The 18,068-nt window shown below is 48.3% G+C and overlaps 1 protein-coding gene across 13 annotated transcripts; it reads right to left on the reverse strand.

The window, feature by feature from the left end:
• Window positions 1–12,987: 12,987 nt before the first annotated feature.
• Window positions 12,988–17,575, reverse strand: LOC310711859 (uncharacterized protein). 13 transcript variants are annotated; one of them, XM_083514263.1, is made up of 3 exons: window positions 14,753–17,575; window positions 14,579–14,644; window positions 12,988–14,146 (listed from the first exon to the last, which is right to left on the reverse strand). In XM_083514263.1, the coding sequence occupies exons 1-3, from the start codon at window positions 17,330–17,332 to the stop codon at window positions 13,268–13,270; spliced, it is 3,525 nt and encodes a 1,174-aa protein (XP_083370389.1). In that variant the 5' UTR covers window positions 17,333–17,575; the 3' UTR covers window positions 12,988–13,267. The 13 variants fall into 13 exon arrangements, with proteins under 13 accessions (XP_083370389.1, XP_083370397.1, XP_083370388.1 ...); XM_083514271.1 differs by having other exon boundaries at window positions 12,988–14,542; XM_083514262.1 differs by having other exon boundaries at window positions 14,717–17,575.
• Window positions 17,576–18,068: the final 493 nt, after the last annotated feature.

Raw genomic sequence — 18,068 nt, forward strand, 5'->3', positions numbered from 1 at the left:
TTCATTCCAACATTTTTCTAACATTCATTAATTTACAGTATTTCTGTAAATAGTCTTTTTCCAGTCTTCTTCCACCGACTCTTCACCCTGGTCTCGGATTCTGCCAGTCATTTCCGCCAATTCCATGTAGTCCATCAACTTCATCTGCCATTCTTCCCTGGTGGGTAAATCTTGTGTCTTCCTCTGATGCCATTTCCCACTCCCATCTCATAAGAAGAGTCTGCATCAATTCTCCATCAATCAATGTGAAAAGAAACTGCAACTGAAACTTCGGCAAAATTTCAGTGAAATTCTCATGGATGGGGATCAAGGTTTTGGGTGCGGAGCTGTAGGTTAAACCACAGAGCCTAGGACTTGCCATTCAGAAGGTCAGAGGTTCGAATCCCAATGACGGGGTGAGCTCCCGTTGCTCGGTCCCTGCTCCTGCCAACCTAGCAGTTCAAAAGCATGTCAAAGTGCAAATAGATAAATAGGTCCTGCTCCGGTGGGAAGGTAAACGGCTTTTCCGTGCGCTGCTCTGGTTCACCAGAAGTGGCTTAGCCATGCTGGCCACATGACCCAGAAGCTGTATGCCGGCTCCCTCGGCCAATAAAGTGAGATGAGCACCGCAACCCCAGAGTCGGTCACGACTGGACCTAAAAGCCTTTACCTTTGTTGTTGTTTAGTCATTTAGTCGTGTCCGACTCTCCGTGACCCCATGGACCAGAGCACGCCAGGCCCTCCTGTCTTCCATTGCCTCCCGCAGTTTGGTCAAATTCATGCTGGTAGCTTTGAGAACACTATCCAACCATTTCTTCCTCTGTCGTCCCCTTCTCCTTGTGCCCTCCATCTTTCCCAACATCAGGGTCTTTTCCTTTACCTTTACTTGACTTTAAAGTACAGTGGATGCTCGGGTTGTGAACGTGATCTGTGCGGGAAGAACATTTGCAACCCGCTGTGTCCGCAACCCGCAGTGTCGTGTCTGCACACGCGCGGGTTGCGATTCGGTGCTTCTGCGCATGTGCAAAGCGTGATTTAGCGCTTCTGCACAAGTGCCAAAACATGGAAGTAACCCGTTCCAGTACTTCTGGGTTTGGCACGGTGCGCAACCGGAAATCGAGCAACCCAAAGCGTCTGTAACCCGAGGTATGACTATAGGTATAAGAAAACCATAAGAGCCTGCTAGATCAAGCCAATGGCCCATCTAGTCCTCTAGTTCTCACAGTGGCCGACTGGATGCCTGTGGGAAACCAGCAAGCAGGATTCGAGCACAGCAGCAACTGTTGAATTGAGAAGCATCTCTCCCTCTGACCATGGAGGCAGAACATTGGCATCTTGGCTAGCAGCCGTCAAAAGCCTGCTCCTCCTCCATGAATTCGTCCAACTCTCATTTAAAGCCATCCAAGTTGGTGGCCATCTGCCTCTGCATAGTTTAACTATGCTCCCTGTGAAGAAGTAAGCTTCACTGAGGTGGTCTTCACTCTGGCCTTTCAGCGATAGCAGTCTTCAGTTCTACAGGCCAATAAAGAAGCCGAGGCAGAGATGAGATGTGGAAGAGGAGGTTCTCATCTGTCTGGAGATGCCACCGAGGACTGAACTTGTAACCCTTTTCATGTAAGGCAGATGTTCTGTCATTGGACTATGGCCCTTGCGTGTCCAGACCCCCTAAATAAATTCACACTTGACTCAAATTTTGGTTTTGGCTTTTGGCAGAATTTAGGCCACAACTTTATTGATTACAGAAGGTGAGTGGTTGCATAGGCTCTGGTTCGACTAGTTCCCTGCCATGCCCGGGGCACCAGCATAGGTCAGCCAAGGGTGAACACCTGGATGAACGGAAAGCCAGGAATGGGCCATCTCTGCCACCCAAATGTCCCCCTGGACTCAGGCACGGGCACAACGCCCTCTCAGGGGTTGACCATACCATTGAGTCCCTGGATTCCTTTAACGGAATACCCTTCACCTAGGGATGGCGTGAGCCTTCCCCCATCCTGAACCAGAGCCTATCCGCAACCTTACAAGTTGTGACGATTTGCTATGCGGCAGGCGAAACCCAAATGGCACCAGCCAATCAGCCAAGTGGGGAAAATTCCTGCCATGCCCCTGTCCCAATGACAGACGACACACGACGGCATAGCAAGGTCAAGCGCAAAGCCCTAAAAGTAGGGAGAGGTGGGCAAGTGTTCCGAATGCACGCACCGAAAGAGGAAGCTCTGGGTCACGTGCATGGGCATAAATAGGTCCCTTGATCCGTTTGGACTGTGTCCCATTGGCCAGATTGCTTCCAGCAACTAAGGTAAAGGTAAAGGGACCCCTGACCATTAGGTCCAGTCATGGCCGACTCTGGGGTTGCGGTGCTCATCTCGCTTTACTGGCCGAAGGAGCTGGCGTACAGCTTCCGGGTCATGTGGCCAGCAGGACTAAGCCGCTTCTGGCGAACCAGAGCAACGCACGGAAACGCCGTTTACCTTCCCGCCGGAGCGGTACCTATTTATCTACTTGCACTTTGACATGCTTTCGAACTGCTAGGTTGGCAGGAGCAGGGACCGAGCAACAGGAGAAGAAGAGAAGAAGAGTTTTGGATTTGATATCCCGCCTTTCACTCCCTTTAAGGAGTCTCAAAGCGGCTCACATTCTCCTTTCCCTTCCTCCCCCACAACAAACACTCTGTGAGGTGAGTGGGGCTGAGAGACTTCAGAGAAGTGTGACTGGCCCAAGGTCACCCAGCAGTTGCATATGGAGGAGCGGAGACGCGAACCCGGTTCCCCAGATTACGAGTCTACCGCTCTTAACCACTACACCACACTGGCTCTCACCCCGTCGCGGGGATTCGAACCGCCAACCTTCTGATCGGCAAGTCCTAGGCTCTGTGATTTAACCCATAGCGCCACCCGAGTCCCTTCCAGCTACTAGGGCCCTACTAATCGGGTGTTGTGGCTGACTGATCATACCCACCCACAACACAGGGTGTTGGTTTCCAGGTCTCACTGCAATATGTGCCCTCTTTAAGGGAGGACCCAATTTCTCACATCCCATCATGTGCAAAAGGTCCAGAAATAAAGATTGAGGTGCATCTCTTCAGAAGGATGCAGAGAATAATTGTGGCAGCATTTGAGAGTTTTGTTTTGTTTTCAAAGAGACACATGTACCAGTAATTGAACGTAACACCCTAAGATGAGTCTTCTGACTCAGGCCAGTGGGCCATCTAGTCCAGCATCCTGGTCTCACAGTGGCTGACCAGATGCGCATTGTGGGAAACCTGCAAGCAGGATCTGAGCACAAGAGCACTGTCTCCACCTGTGGCTTCCAGCAACAGGTATTCAGAAGCATGGCTGCCACTGACCACAGAGGCAGAGCAGAGCCATGGAGGCATGGATATGGAACACAGAGAGAAGACGTGTGCGCAGGGGGAGAAAGTAATTGGAAAGCCACTGCGTAGAGCAGCTGTATGCAGATTCTGTTGCTGAGCACCTAAAGAACTGAGCCTAATCATATTTATTATTGAAACTGATCTTAATGATTACTCCCTATATAAGGCCATCTGGTTGATTTGGTCTGCTAGATGCCACCGTTACATATTCTGTGAAACCAAAGGACACCGAATAGAGATGGCAAAAGACGGTTTTTGGGTTGTTTTTAGTATGTCACCACTAGGATCGCCATTATTTCAAACAGGGAAAACCCAGGCTGAAAAGTTGCTAAGCTTTTTTGGCAGATTAGCAGCAATGAAGTTTGGGGTCGGATTTTAAGGGAGACCAGCAATTTCCTGGACTTTCTAAGCAATTTTTTCCCCGGACACTGCTTCCGACTGCAGTATTCCAGCAGATATGTCCGGGAAATTGCGAATGTATGCCAACCTTAGTCACCACCTGCTCTGAGCATTGTTTCCACAACGGAAGGGATAGAATTATTCTGCGTAGTTGTAATAATAGCGATCGGTTGCACATGCACTGGTCTCTTAACAGTGCACAAAGCACATTTCCCTATGGGTATCCAAAGAGGCCTGGTCCATATTTAACAGCTGAACATATCCTTATATTGTCTACATATATTGGCTGGGAGAATCATAGAACGGTAGAGCTGCAAGGGTTCCCTAAGGATCATCTAGTCCAACCCGCCCTGCAATGCAAGAATATGTAGCTGTCACACACAGGGATCAAACCTGCAACCTTGCTGTTATCCGCACCGCGCTCTAACCAACCGAGCTCTTGTATTCCTGTCATTCTTTTCCTCTGTAAGGGTTATGAAGAACCAGATAATAAGGAAGCAGTTGGAATGTGAGAAATGAGAAACATAAAGGTTTTGTCATCCATCGCAACCGTGATCCCTCCACTGCCAGGCAGGGTGACAGGGAACGTTTACAGATCGAAAGTCCTTGGGGATGAAGACTATATGACAAATTAATATGGAAAAGAATAGCACATTTATTGTTGATGCATCTCTATCCCGTGGCCGGTTGATACAACAGCTTCGCTGCATTGCTTGGGCAGATTATGCTCAGCAGGCAGCGATATGAAAGGCTGCGTCAGCTCAGTTTTGAAATGTGAATGCCGATCGCAGGGAAGCACGTCAGTTGCCGGGGGCTTATCTCAGCAGCGCAGCTGAGTTAGACGCAGCAGGAACGGAGGAGGGCAGGAGCAGATTTGGGAAGGGGCAAGAGGAGGGCAGAAGGTCTGGGGTGGATGTCACACGAGGGCAGGCTGGGGGAGGAAGGAAGGAAGAAGGGAGTTTACACCCGGCCAGTTTTCAACTCTTCAGGTGGAATCCAGCAAGAAAATTCCCTTTCCGGGTTTAAGTATGGAGACTCAAGCCAGATTCCCAATTAGTCAGACTTTTACATCAGTTTTGCATTGCAGGACAAAAGTGTCTGTGAGACCATATCTATTAGCATACCACCTATAAAAAGCAACAACAAAACAAAACAAAACAAAACAAAAACAAAACAAAACGTCATTTTGGCGGCTTATTCTTTGCCCAGCCACCTCTGGTCATCATCTGCCACCCAAACACAGTCCTTGAAAACACTCAACCCAAGTTGCGCCTTATCTGTCAGTTGTTCTCCATTCTAGCATTGACCATGTAAAGGTAAAGGTAAATGGACCCCTGACCATTAGGTCCAGTCATGACCGACTCTGGGGTTGTGGCGCTCATCTCACTTTACTGGCCGAGGGAGCCAGCGTACAGCTTCCAGGTCATGTGGCCAGCATGACTAAGCTGCTTCTAGCGAACCAGAGCAGCGCACGGAAACGCCGTTTACCTTCCCGCCGGAGCGGTACCTATTTATCTATTTGCACTTTGACATGCTTTCGAACTGCTAGGTTGGCAGGAGCAGGGACGGAGCAACGGAAGCTCACCCTGTCATGGGGATTCCATCACCGACCTTCTGATCGGCAAGTCCTAGGCTCTGTGGTTTAACCCACAGCGCCACCCGCATCCCTGCATTGAGCATGAGGCTCCTCCTAAATCTGGTTCTTACCAGTTTTGTGGTTGGGCCAGACCCTCGTGTACCTGAAACTGGCCTCACTAGTTTCTCAGAATTTCTCCCTCACATGCCTGCTCAGAAGTAAGCACCAAGGCTCACCGTAAAGCAGAAGAGTACTGCTTACAGCTACATGCCTTTGTGGGGATTGCACAAATGTTCCATGCTTTTAATTTTAAAAAGTTGGATTCTCTGCAGCCTGAGAAGCGATGGAAGGAACCTGGGGAAAACAAGGCTTAGATGACCGAGTCATGAAGACCTGTGGCATTTCTACAATGAATGACTTGTGCGGAAGCATTCCTGGGGCTGGGAAACATTTCTGGGCAGAACAGGTAGGTTTCTGGTGCCACCAACGAGAAGACCCTTTCTCTGGTTCTCCCTTGCTTGGCCTCTGAAGGGAGGGGCATCTGGAGAAGAGAACTAACTTTTAAAAGAAGTCCTTGCTTATTTATTTGTTTTATTTCATAAAACTGAGACACCGCTTGATTGTTAAAAGAGAGAGAGAGCCCTCAGAGTGGTTAAAGAAAAATTAAACTACCAATAACAAAAACAAACAATAATTTGAGACCAGAGCACACAGGAAGTCACCAGCTGCTTCCACAGTAATTGAATTACAAATCTGAAAATGAAGGAACAGGTTACCGAAACCTAACTGTGCAGTCACCCGAACCGGGCCCGAAAATTCCCTAATTCTTTCCCCAAGGATCCATTGGCTAAAATCCATCAGCTTGAGCTGTATAACACAAACTCAGCTGTATAAAGAAAGCCTTCTCCTTTATCAGTCCATGAAGGCTTAATGGATGGCCTTGTCAGTTCCGAGTGGGGATGGGATGGCAAATCTGGGTCTTATCTTATTGGTTGTAACTATCCTGACCACACTGACGCACAGACCTTGCAAGACAGGCCTGTCAGACCCCGTGCCCGGGGATGGCGCCAGGAGTACTCCTATAGTTGGGTGACCTTTTTACCCCAAGATAAGAGTACAGAAACAGGAATTTTTGTTCATGCTCAAGGATGTCAACTCATGTGTATAAACTCATGGGGCTGGATTCCTGGGGAGGGGGAAAGGGGACCTGAAGGGGATATAAGCTGTATGTAACTGCTCTTTAAGTGTGCTTGCTGTGACTGATCACGCAGTGCCTTTCTGCTATCCGGAAAGCAGAAATAAACTCTTTCTCTGAACCAACCCTCGGTGTCTATTGGCTCCTCCCTCCCTCCCGGGAGCAACGCGCACCCAACCAATGGGAAAGGTCTGAAAGGCTACAAAATATGGCGTTTCGAGGTTCTTTCAGGATTTAACACAACATCTATCGAGAATCATGACCTGTGTGGGATGCGCGTGCATGAAGCAAACATGGAACAGAGTGCTACAGGTTGTAGAGGTTCCTTTGAGCCCAATGTGGAAGAAATACAATTCAGTGATGCTTCCAGGACTACAGTTCCCAGAGTCATCTGAGTTTCTTCTAAACCAGTTTAAGGCTGAAGAATGATGCATATGCCCACCAAATTCAGCGCCAGCCACTGCACTTGTCAATGTGCCAATGAGCCAAAGGTCCAGGAATATTTATTTCGACTGCTGGGGTTGAGCTAATACCTCATCACCCCTAATAGATCACTCTGCATTACTGCAACTAATACTTTTCAAACATTAATTACCTGGTTACTCTAATATGTGGGTGCTTGGTTTTTTTAAAAAAGCAGTTAATGAAAGCCAGCTGTAGTGGCTCAGAATAAAGATTAAGTAGCTGTCGAGTTTGTCTCCTTAGAATGGGCTTTTGCTTTTTTTTCTTTCAGCAAGAGAATCCAGCTGCCCTCAAATGATTGACAGCCCTGTGATGTAATTAGCTGCATCTACAGTTTGCAAAACTCATTAAGAAGGGAGTGGGGTGTGGGTGTAAAGTTCAGAAATGTTCCTATCAGAGCCATAAGTGAGTGACAGAGCACTTGTTTTGCATGCAGAAGGTCTCAAGTTTAGTGCGGGTGGTACTGTGGTCTAAACCACAGAGCCTAGGACTTGCCGATCAGAAGGTCGGCGGTTCGAATCCCCGCGAAGGGGTGAGCTCCCGTTGCTTGGTCCCTGCTCCTGCCCACCTAGCAGTTTGAAAGCACGTCAAAGTGCAAGTAGATAAATAGGTATCGCTCAGCGGGAAGGTAAACGGTGTTTCCGTGCGCTGCTCTGGTTCGCCAGAAGCGGCTTAGTCATGCTGGCCACATCACCCAGAAGCTGTATGCCGGCTCCCTTGGCCAATAAAGCGAGATGAGCACCGCAACCCCAGAGTCGGCCACGACTGGACCTAATGGTCAGGGGTCCCTTTACCTTTACCTTACCTTTGGGAAAGACTCCCTGCCCCAAATCCTGGAGAGCAGAAATGTTTAAATCTCTCTATTCTGCAGTCTCTGAATCATGTTAACAGGGAAATCAAAATGGTCTGAAACCACATGATCTATCTAGGTGCTAAACACATAAACCCAGATATTGCACAGCTGTAGACTTCCATTTGACTTGTATTTTTAGCATTGTCTTCTAAGCACCCACCCCAATAAATTCATTTTTAGGTCCAATTATTTCAGCTCCTATAGGATCAGACCAACACAAAAAATACGATGTGATCCACAGCATGATCTTACTTTCTGGGGAATGGAATCTTACTCTTTAACTTTCTGATTATTTAAAATGGCCAAGGCCAAACGCTTGAGTAGAAATAAGAAATAATGCAGATTAAAGGGGGGCCCTTGATGCAGAGCCCCTTCCTAAATGACAATATTCCATTTTAGAAAATTTAAGGTTTTGTACTATCCTGCTCCCACTTTTTTCCACCCCAAATTTACCTTTGGAAGTTCTCTTTCAGCCCTATTATGAGCCTTTTGCATACGCAAAAATATAAAAATAGCAGACCCTTTAAGCTTATTACTCTTACAAATTAACTTTATTGTACTCCTTATATGATTTTACAAAATCGCTTTCACAAAACAGTCTTGATCCTCCTTAATCTATTAGCCAATAATTAAATTGATCCTCTTTGCAATTGTTGTTGCTGCCACAGCCTTGTAATCCTGGTTAAGAATTGTTGTTGGATAGTCTGATTTCACATTAGTGAGTTCTTTCCTTTCTTTCAACATCAAAACGATTTCTGCCAGTGACCAGGATTCCGGTAGGTACTTATCATTTACTGTACTATTTATTACACAGTCCAGTGGCGGAGGAACCCTCTCCAGCACTTGGGGCGGCGCAGCCCATACGGAATGTCACACATGCGCAGTCTGTATGGGCTGCCACTTGCGAGTGGCATCCCATATGGACTGTGCATGTGCGGTGACCGTACGGGATACCGCACATGCACAGTCCGTATGGGCTGCCTCTTGCACAGTGACCGTACAGGCTGCCGCATGAGCACTCCGTGAGTGCGCACTCCGCACGGAATGCCACACATGCACAGTCCGTACGGGCTGCCACTCGTGAGCAGCATCCTGTATGGACTGTGCATGTGCGGTGACCGTACGGGATACCGCACATGCACAGTCCGTATGGGCTGCCTCTTGCACAGTGACTGTACAGGCTGCAGCATGAGCACTCCGTGAGTGTGCACTCCGTACGGAATGCCACACATGCACAGTCCGTACGGGCTGCCACTCGTGAGCGGCATCCTGTACGGACTGTGCATGTGCGGTGACCGTACGGGATGCCGCACATGCACAGTCCATACGGGATGCTGCACATGCGCAGTCCGTACGGGATGCCTCTTGCACAGCGACTGTACAGGCTGCCGCATGTTGGGATCTCCGCTCAGCTAGGCTGATAAAGCCTCATCTTCCAGCCGAGCCTTCGGAATCGCCTCCCAACGAATAATTAACGACCTGAGCCTTTGATGAGGCTCCAAGGCACGTTCCCATCCATTAAGCAGAGTATACAGCAGAGGAAAGAGACGAGAGATATGGGCTACATTGCTATGCTTTATTTCTAAGCTACGCAGACAGAAAAGACATCCTCTCTCTATGAAAGCAGAGAGCAACCGAACAAAGGAACAGGAAACCACTAACGTCACATCCCGTCTCCTTTCCCGTGAGACTTCCAACAGCCTGGAAGGTCTCTGCAATGTAAACAGAGTCTTGTGACTCCAAGCAGCTGCTCAGTGGCAAACAGAAACTAACACCGCATGAGTGGCATCCCGTATGGACTGCGCATGTGCGGCAGGCCATACAGTCACCGTACGAGAGGCAGCCCGTACGGACGGTGCACGCATGGACGACCATCTTGTCACCCCTCCCAGAGTGGCACCCAGGGCGAACCACCCCTTCCGCCCCCTTCCTACGTCACTGCTACAGTCAATCTAAGAACTATCTTAATTTTGAAAATGCTGAAGGAATTATATGCGCCAGATCCTCCGCCTCCCCCAATTGTGCTCATTTATTCCTGATGGTTCCAGCCTTTCTTCCAATTTCCCTCCCTTCCACTAAACTTATCCTTCAATTCCAGATTCTTAATTTTAAAAATGATTTCCTCCCACGCACCCTCCTGCTTTTGCTTACAATAGATCATTTCTCTTATTAATAAATCCTTTGCGTAAGCTTTACCAGCTTCCCAAATTATAAATGTATGCATCGCCGGGGTAAAATTCAGTACGAAAATTGTTTTATTTCTCTTTTAAGTTAATTCACAAATAAATCCTGAACCACCTCCGATCTGTGTGTTCCCCATCTTCTCTACCATGTAAACTGCAGGTTTCAAGGCTGTGTAGTCAGATATTATTCTGGCCAAAATCTCACATCGTGTCATGTTTTTGAAACATTTCTGGAGCTGCCAAGTAAAAAGATCTACACTTGCTCAGGGACTAACCTATTTTTCTCTAACCAAAAGCCCCATTTTCTCTTTTTCTCTTCGTTCCTGAGTTAAGACCTCAATAATTTACCAGGCCACAATCAAGTTCCAGATTCATTAGTCAACTGAAAAAATAAACGATCACATGTTTAACTAGGGCTTATTTTCTCAGTCGTTATATAACAGCTGCATTTACCCTGCTTATGAAGTCTCAGCCTCTGCCACAAACTCCCTAGCACCTTTTTCTGAATTAGTCACTGTCCGTTTGCAAAACCATCTTGTTCCATTTATATTTAATGCTTTGCTCCTCATAATATCCATTAAGAATTTATCATCTTTCTCCTGTTCAAAGTCAGCAAAAGAAGGTCATCTGATGCCAAGGGCAGGATCCAATGTAGCGTTGAGTGGACATTCTGTCAGTGGAAGGATTTCTGGTTGCGCAATGGAATGGTCTCCTCTGTGACTTCCAAGTAATAATAATAATAATAATAATAATAATAATAATAATAATAATCCCCTTGGAGCAGATTTGGGGAAGGTGGGGTATGGGAGCAGAGGGGCTAAAGTCCCATTACATAAGCAGAAATCCTTGCGCCGACAGGAAGAGGTAACTGAATACCATCTTAAGATTTTCAAACAATTTACTGTTAATCGGTTCCCCCATCTGAAAATTTCGCCCATTATTTGGTCCCCAGTAGACACGTTCTAAAGCCGAACGGAAGTGGGAGCTGGACCATAAAGAAGGCTGATTGCCAAAGAATTGATGCTTTTGAATTATGGTACTGGAGGAGACTCTTGAGAGTCCCATGGACTGCAAGAAGATCAAACCCCTCCATTCTTAAGGAAGTCAGCCCTGAGTGCTCACTGGAAGGACAGATCCTGAAGCTGAGGCTCCAAGACTTTGGCCACCTTAAGAGAAGACTCCCTGGAAAAGACCCTGATGCTGGGAAAGATGGAGGGCACAAGGCGAAGGGGACGACAGAGAGCGAGATGGTTGAACAGTGTTCTTGAAGCCACTAACATGAGTTTGACCAAACTGCGGGAGGCAGTGGAAGACTGGAGTGCCTGGCATGCTCTGGTCCAGGGGGTCGTGAAGAGTCGAACATGACTAAACGCCTAAACAACAACAATGCCGAACTAAAAGTGCCAAAACTAAGCTATTTCTTTTCTTGTGCATACTGTATCTATTTCACAGAATAATAGACTAATAGGGCTGGAAGGGACCCAAAGGGCGGAGTGCCCGGCCTCAGTTCCAGATTTGTCATTGTCACCTGTGGTCATCGAACATGGATTGCTGCACAAAGCCAACCATTTCCATTGTGGGTGTTTTTGGTGGTTCTCAAAAGAGAGAATCCCTTGGCCTATGGAGATGTATGGCATACGGTGGGCCAAAGCTTATTTCGGATGCAGTATTCTAACACACCCTCCAACATTTCTCTGATGAAAATAGGGACATCCTGTTCTATAGTAGTAGTAGTAGTAGTAGTAGTAGTAGTAGTAAATTTATTGTTTATACCCTGCCCACATAACTGGGTTGCCCCGATGAAAATAGAGATATCCTAAGGAAAAACGGGACATTTTGGGATCAAATTAGAAACCGGGATGGCTTCTGTAAATCTGGGACTGTTCTTGCAAAACATGAAAACTTGGAGGGCCTATTGTAATAATAATAATAATTTTTATTTATACCCCACCCTCCCTGGCCAGAGCCGGGCTCAGGGTGACTAACACCAATAAAATCACAGTAAAAACACAATGGGGGGGGGGATAACCAATTTAAAATACAGGTTAAAATGCAATTTAAAATGCAGCCTCATTTTAAAAGTAGTCCATAGATCAAGACCATAAGGGAAGGGAAACATAAGGATGAGACTGTCTCCAAACCAAAGGCCAGGCGGAACAGCTCTGTCTTGCAGGCCCTGTGGAAAGATGTCAAGTCCTGCAGGGCCCTGGTCTCTTGCAACAGAGCATTCCACCAAGTCAGAGCCAGTATTGAAAAGGCCTTGGCCCTAGTTGAGACTAATCTTGTGACTTGGGACCTCTAACGTGTTGTTATTTGTGGACATTAAGGTCCTCCACGGGGCATACCAGGAGAGGCGGTCCCGTAGGTATGAGGGTCCTAGGCATAGCTGTCAACTTACAGATTTGAAAATAAGGGACCAGCAGCCTTGAAAATAAGGGATCAGCAGCCAAAATAAGGGATTTTCCGAGCACAGGTATGTTCAACTTCTGAGCCCCTCCAAGCCAAAGGCAGAAAGCCCAGCCAGCAGCCAAACGAAGCCTCAAGCTTCATGGTCCCCACAGCGCAGCAACCCGGCAAAGGGGATGCAGCAAGGAAAACCACCGTCACCTCTCCGCTGGGAAGCGCTGAGCAAGGGCGAGTCCCCAGGCAACGATTTGATCAGCACAAGGCATGCAAGCTCCACCCCCCAGTCGTTCTCAGACTCCTTATTGGGTGAGCAACGCAGCCAAGCAACACAGTTGGAGCCTCCCTCCTCCCTGGCCGACCAGGAAAACTTGCAAGATTTTAACCAGCCGCCATTCAACCACATAAGGTCAAAACTGCAGGAGTTAAATGTGCCCATGATGTGGTTGTGTTGCATTTCTTCCTCAGCTAAAACCCCCTGCCTCTTAAGAGCTTCCTGGGTATGTTGAAAAATTAACCGGAAGGACAACAATTTTGCATACGTTGAAAGACAAAGGAAGGTACACGTTTCCCATTTTTGTTTTTTATTCTGCTTCTTTCAGCCTAAGGCTTTACTTTTCTGACGAAAGAGGCCCACCATGCTCCCAGGAACTTCACTTCCCCTTGCTAGCCACTGTGCCTTCTGTTCAGAAAACAGGACATGGTGACTCCTGGGGATATCTCTTGGCGATACAGGTCTCTACAATTCCAGGAACAGCTCATTACTCACAGGGTAAGCTGGGCCTTAGCCATCGACTAACTGTCTGCTCATATAAGGACCTTCTTCTCTTTCCCGCTGTTGCACTTGTTATTCCCCCGGGTTCTCAGGTTCGCTTGGTTCAGGATTTTCAACCTGGTCTTCTTCAGGTACTTGATCACCGTCCTGGGGTGCTTCCACTGCTTCTCCCGCGTTATGAAATGAAGACTCTTCAGTCTGCAGTTGCTGAGATACCAGCGACCTGCCTGTTCTTTTGTTGACAAAGGATCCTTTCGCTAGAGAAATGGAACTGTAAGTCCGCTGAGATACGTTGTCTTCTCCGTCTGCGGCGGCTGCTGCTATGCTCTCCAGGGCTGCTTCGCTCAAGCGATGGCTCAGCTCTCCCTCAGCATCCTCCGCTTCCTGGAGCCCCTCTTCCTTCTGGTCATCAGAAGCTGGCTGGTTGACAGGACTGGGTTCTTGCTCCAAAGGAATCTGGCTGCCACGGCGGGATCCTTGGCTGTGCCTCGACTGCTGACTAGCACGGCGGGATTCCTGGCTTAAAGCTGGCGGCTGGTCTTCTTCATGCTTTGCTTCAGCTGTAGCACTGTCCTGATGCACTTCCAAGGCCTTGGCCACCACTCCCTCGCCGCCAGCGCCAAGTCCAGATGGCTTTGAAGCAATTGCGGCCTCTTCCAATGCTATTTGATTCAGGGCTGAAAGTGAAGTGACTGTTGTCTGTTGACCATGGCTTACCAAAAACTTGCCTGTCTTCCTGTTCAGCCAAATTCCATCTGGGAGAGAAACTATGCTGTACGTCTGCAGAGCTACATCCTCCCCTTCGGTAAATGACACAATGCTCCCTAGCGTTCCTTGGCTTTCAGAGGGACCTGGTTGTTCAGTTATTTCACCCACAGATAGGTGGGTATGTGGTGGAGATTCATGCTGTGCAAATAGCTGGCTCTCTTTGCGGGACCCTGGCATCTCCACCTGTTGGCTGCCTTTCCGAGACACTGGCATCTCCACCTGTTGGCTGTCTTTCCGAGACACTGGCATCTCCACCTGTTGGCTGTCTTTCCGAGACACTGGCATCTCCACCTGTTGGCTGCCTTTCCAAGACACTGGCATCTCCACCTGTTGGCTGTCTTTCCGAGACCCTGGCATCTCCACCTGTTGGCTCTCTTTGCGGGACCCTGGCATCTCCACCTGTTGGCTCTCTTTGCGGGACCCTGGCATCTCCACCTGTTGGCTCTCTTTGCGGGACCCTGGCATCTCCACCTGTTGGCTCTCTTTGCGGGACCCTGGCATCTCCACCTGTTGGCTCTCTTTGCGGGACCCTGGCATCTCCACCTGTTGGCTCTCTTTGCGGGACCCTGGCATCTCCACCTGTTGGCTCTCTTTGCGGGACCCTGGCACATCCACCTGTTGGCTGTCTTTGCGGGACCCTGGCATCTCCACCTGTTGGCTCTCTTTGCGGGACCCTGGCATCTCCACCTGTAGACTCTCTTTTGGGAACCCTGGCACCTCCTCATCTTGGTTATCTTTTGGGGACCCTGGCACCTCCTCCTGTAGACTCTCTTTTGGGAACCCTGGCACCTCCTCATCTTGGTTATCTTTTGGAGACCCTGGCATCTCCTCCTGTTGACTCTCTTTCGGGAACACTGGCATCTCTTCTTGTTGGCTCTCTCTCCTGGACCCTGGACCCTCTGCCTGTTGGCTCTCTCTCTGGGACCCGGGACCCTCTGCCTGTTGACTCTCTCTCCTGGACCCGGGACCCTCTGCCTGTTGGCTCTCTCTCCTGGACCCTGGACCCTCTGCCTGTTGGCTCTCTCTCCGGGACCCGGGACCCTCTGGTTGTTGCCCACCTGTTTGCAACTCTGTATCTTGGGGCTCTTGGGCCTCTGGTTGGGGAGGCTGCTGTACTTCTGCTTCTGCTTCCTCACCCCCAACAGGGGCTGGTTCTTGTTTTTCTTCCTCCTCTACCTTAGCTTCACCCTGGATTTCATCACTCTCTGGGGGCTGATCCTCTTTAGCCTTTGGTTGATCACCTACTGGAAGAGGAGCTTCGCCATATCGAGGGCCATATATTTTTGTTAGGTAGTCTATGAACAAACTCTCGCTGGTCTGTTGACTTGCAGATCTGACTTCTACACCAGTTTTTCTGTCCAGGTAGAATGTTTCCTCTTCAGGAAGTTTCTGATGGTCCTCTGGCTGCACTTGCTCCTTTTCAAGTTGTGCTGGCTTGTTCTCATCTGGCTGTTGTGGCTGTTGGCTGCCTCTCCGAGATTCCTGTCCAGTTAGCTGTTGGCTTCCATGTTGAGATCCTTGAGCATCTGGTTGCTGGCTTTCATCCATCAATTCCTGCCCTTCTGGTTGTTGACTCTCCTGCTGTGACTTCTTGCCTTCTACCTGTTGACTACCACGTCTGGATCCCTGTCCTTCTGCTTGTTGATTACTATGCCAGGATTCATGCTGGTTTTTGAGAGAGGTTCTACTGCTGGGTAAAGTGTCAGGAGGAAAGTCTGTCTGTTCATTTTTATGCACCAGTTCTTTATGTCTAAAAACGCTTATTTTGCTATCAGTCTGCAGTGTTTTGTCTACGGACATTTTATTAGAAGCTTTTCTCTTTCCTTCCACCTGTGATTCCTTTCCTTCCACCTCTTGGTCACCTTGCTGGGATTCCTGAACCTCTGCCACTTCTACTGGTTTAGCTACTGGTTTAGCTTCTGAATCTTTGGGAGCAGCAATCACTTCTTCGGCAGTTTTCACTTTTTCTCCAGCATCACTATCGGCATCTGGTTGGCGAGAAAGACGAAGAACTTCTGCCAGAGGCTTTCGCTCCCAGATTTTACTTGTCTGCTGACCTGTGCATTTCAATAACTTCCCTGTTTTTTTGCTGATCCAAGACCCATCCTCTGTCGGTTGCTGCTGCTTTGACTCTTGGCTGCTGACACGAGCTACTGCAGGTGGTTTTCCTGCTGCTTTCTCTACACTTTTCGGGTAACCAAGAGGTTGCAGAATTTCAGAGAGTGGCTTGTGCTCCCAGATTCTACTGGTCTGCTGGCTTTCGCATTTCATAACTTTTCCTGTCCTTTGGCTAATCCATGTCATGTCCTCCTTGGCTTCAACTTCATTTATAGGTTGTGTTGTGGAAGGTCTATGGCTTTGTAGGACCTGGTGGCTAATGGATTGATGACTGCCTCGGCGAGATTCATGTCCTGGGAGCTGCTGACTGTGTCGGGATTCCTGGCCTACAACTGGTTGAGTGCTTCGGCGGGATTCATGTCCTGGAAGCTGTTGGCTATGCCGGGATTCCTGGCCTGTGAGCTGTTGACTTCCACGGTGGGATTCATGTCCTGGGAGCTTCTGGCTATGCCGGGATTCCTGGCCCGTGAGCTGTTGACTTCCACGGTGGGATTCATGCCCTGGGAGCTTCTGGCTATGCCGGGATTCCTGGCCCGTGAGCTGTTGACTTCCGCGGTGGGATTCATGCCCTGGGAGCTTCTGGCTATGCCGGGATTCCTGGCCTGTGAGCTGTTGACTTCCGCGGTGGGATTCATGTCCTGGGAGCTTCTGGCTATGCCGGGATTCCTGGCCTCCAGGTGGTTGACTGCCTCGGCGAGATTCATGTCCTGGTTGATGCTGGCTATGCCTGGATTCCTGGCCTATTAAAGGTTGACTCTGACTGCCTCGGCGGGATTCATGGCCCGGGAGGTGCTGGCTATGCTGGCTGCCACGACGGGAGTCATGACCAAGTTCCTTTTTGAGAGATGACATGCTAGCACTTGTGCTGCCAGGAGGCAAGTCAGGCTGCTGGTTTTCCTCTATCAGTTCCTTATGCTGAATAATGCTGATTTTGCTTTCAGGTCGCTCTACCTCACCTTTATCAGAACTTGTTGTCTTTGGGACATCTTGGTCCATTGCTAGGCCATTATCTCCACTTTCCTGGTGTGGTGTCAACTCTTCGATTTCATCATTATGTTTCTCCTCCTCACTATCTTTGATTTCATCACTTTGTTTCTTTTCCTCATTGATTTCATGTGCATCTTCTTCATTAATTTCAACAATTTCCTCCTTGATTTCCTCCTCGAGTCCATCATTATCTCCCTGTTCTTCAGTATCTAGCCCACCTTCATTTGCGTCACTGCTCTCAAGAGTTTCCTCAGGCTCATCCATTCTTTTTCCATCTGCATATGGCTATGCTAGGTTGTTCAGTCTCCAGAGCAGGACCTTCTGGAGTTTCCCAAGGTGTCTGTAAACTACTCCAGTAGTATGCTCTTTTCCTTCCTACTTCTCTTCTTTATTCAGGGCTGCTCTTTACAAAAACTATCCTGAGGCCCAGATGGATTCATGGCTCTTATATTTAAAAGCCCTGCGACTTAGTGCTTCATTCTGAGTGTGGCCGCCTTCCTCCAATGTGTTCCTTCCTTTCCGTTGCTAATAACTACCATGTTGTTCTAGAAGCTTCAGAACTTGGTTTCCATATATCTATGACATCAGTTATTATTCTGCTCCATCTGTCCTTTTATTTAACAACAAGCAGGACCCGAAGAGGGCTTCAGATAGGACCATACACTTGGAAAGTTTGTAAATGGCATTGGAGCCATCATCCTGAGGTGACAAGAAGTGTAATTTAATGAGAAAGCTCTTGTATTTTAATCCCGAAGACCTAAGCTTCTAGATCCTTAGATCATGGTCAGTTTTCTCATTTGTAAAAATGGGAATAGTAGTTTATCATTGTTGTTTGAATTGTTTTTATATGTGATTTTTAAAATTACTAAATCTCTTGGAGTTGTTCTATATCATTACCTCATTTCATGATTAATACACACGGGATTCAGGCCTCATCATGGGACTGAAACTGCCTTGGTCGCACTGGTTGATGATCTCTGGTGGGCTAGGGACAAAGCTG

The sequence above is a fragment of the Podarcis liolepis genome (assembly GCF_965112155.1).
Source record: "Podarcis liolepis genome assembly, chromosome: 1".
NCBI classification, from domain to species: Eukaryota; Metazoa; Chordata; class Lepidosauria; order Squamata; family Lacertidae; genus Podarcis; species Podarcis liolepis.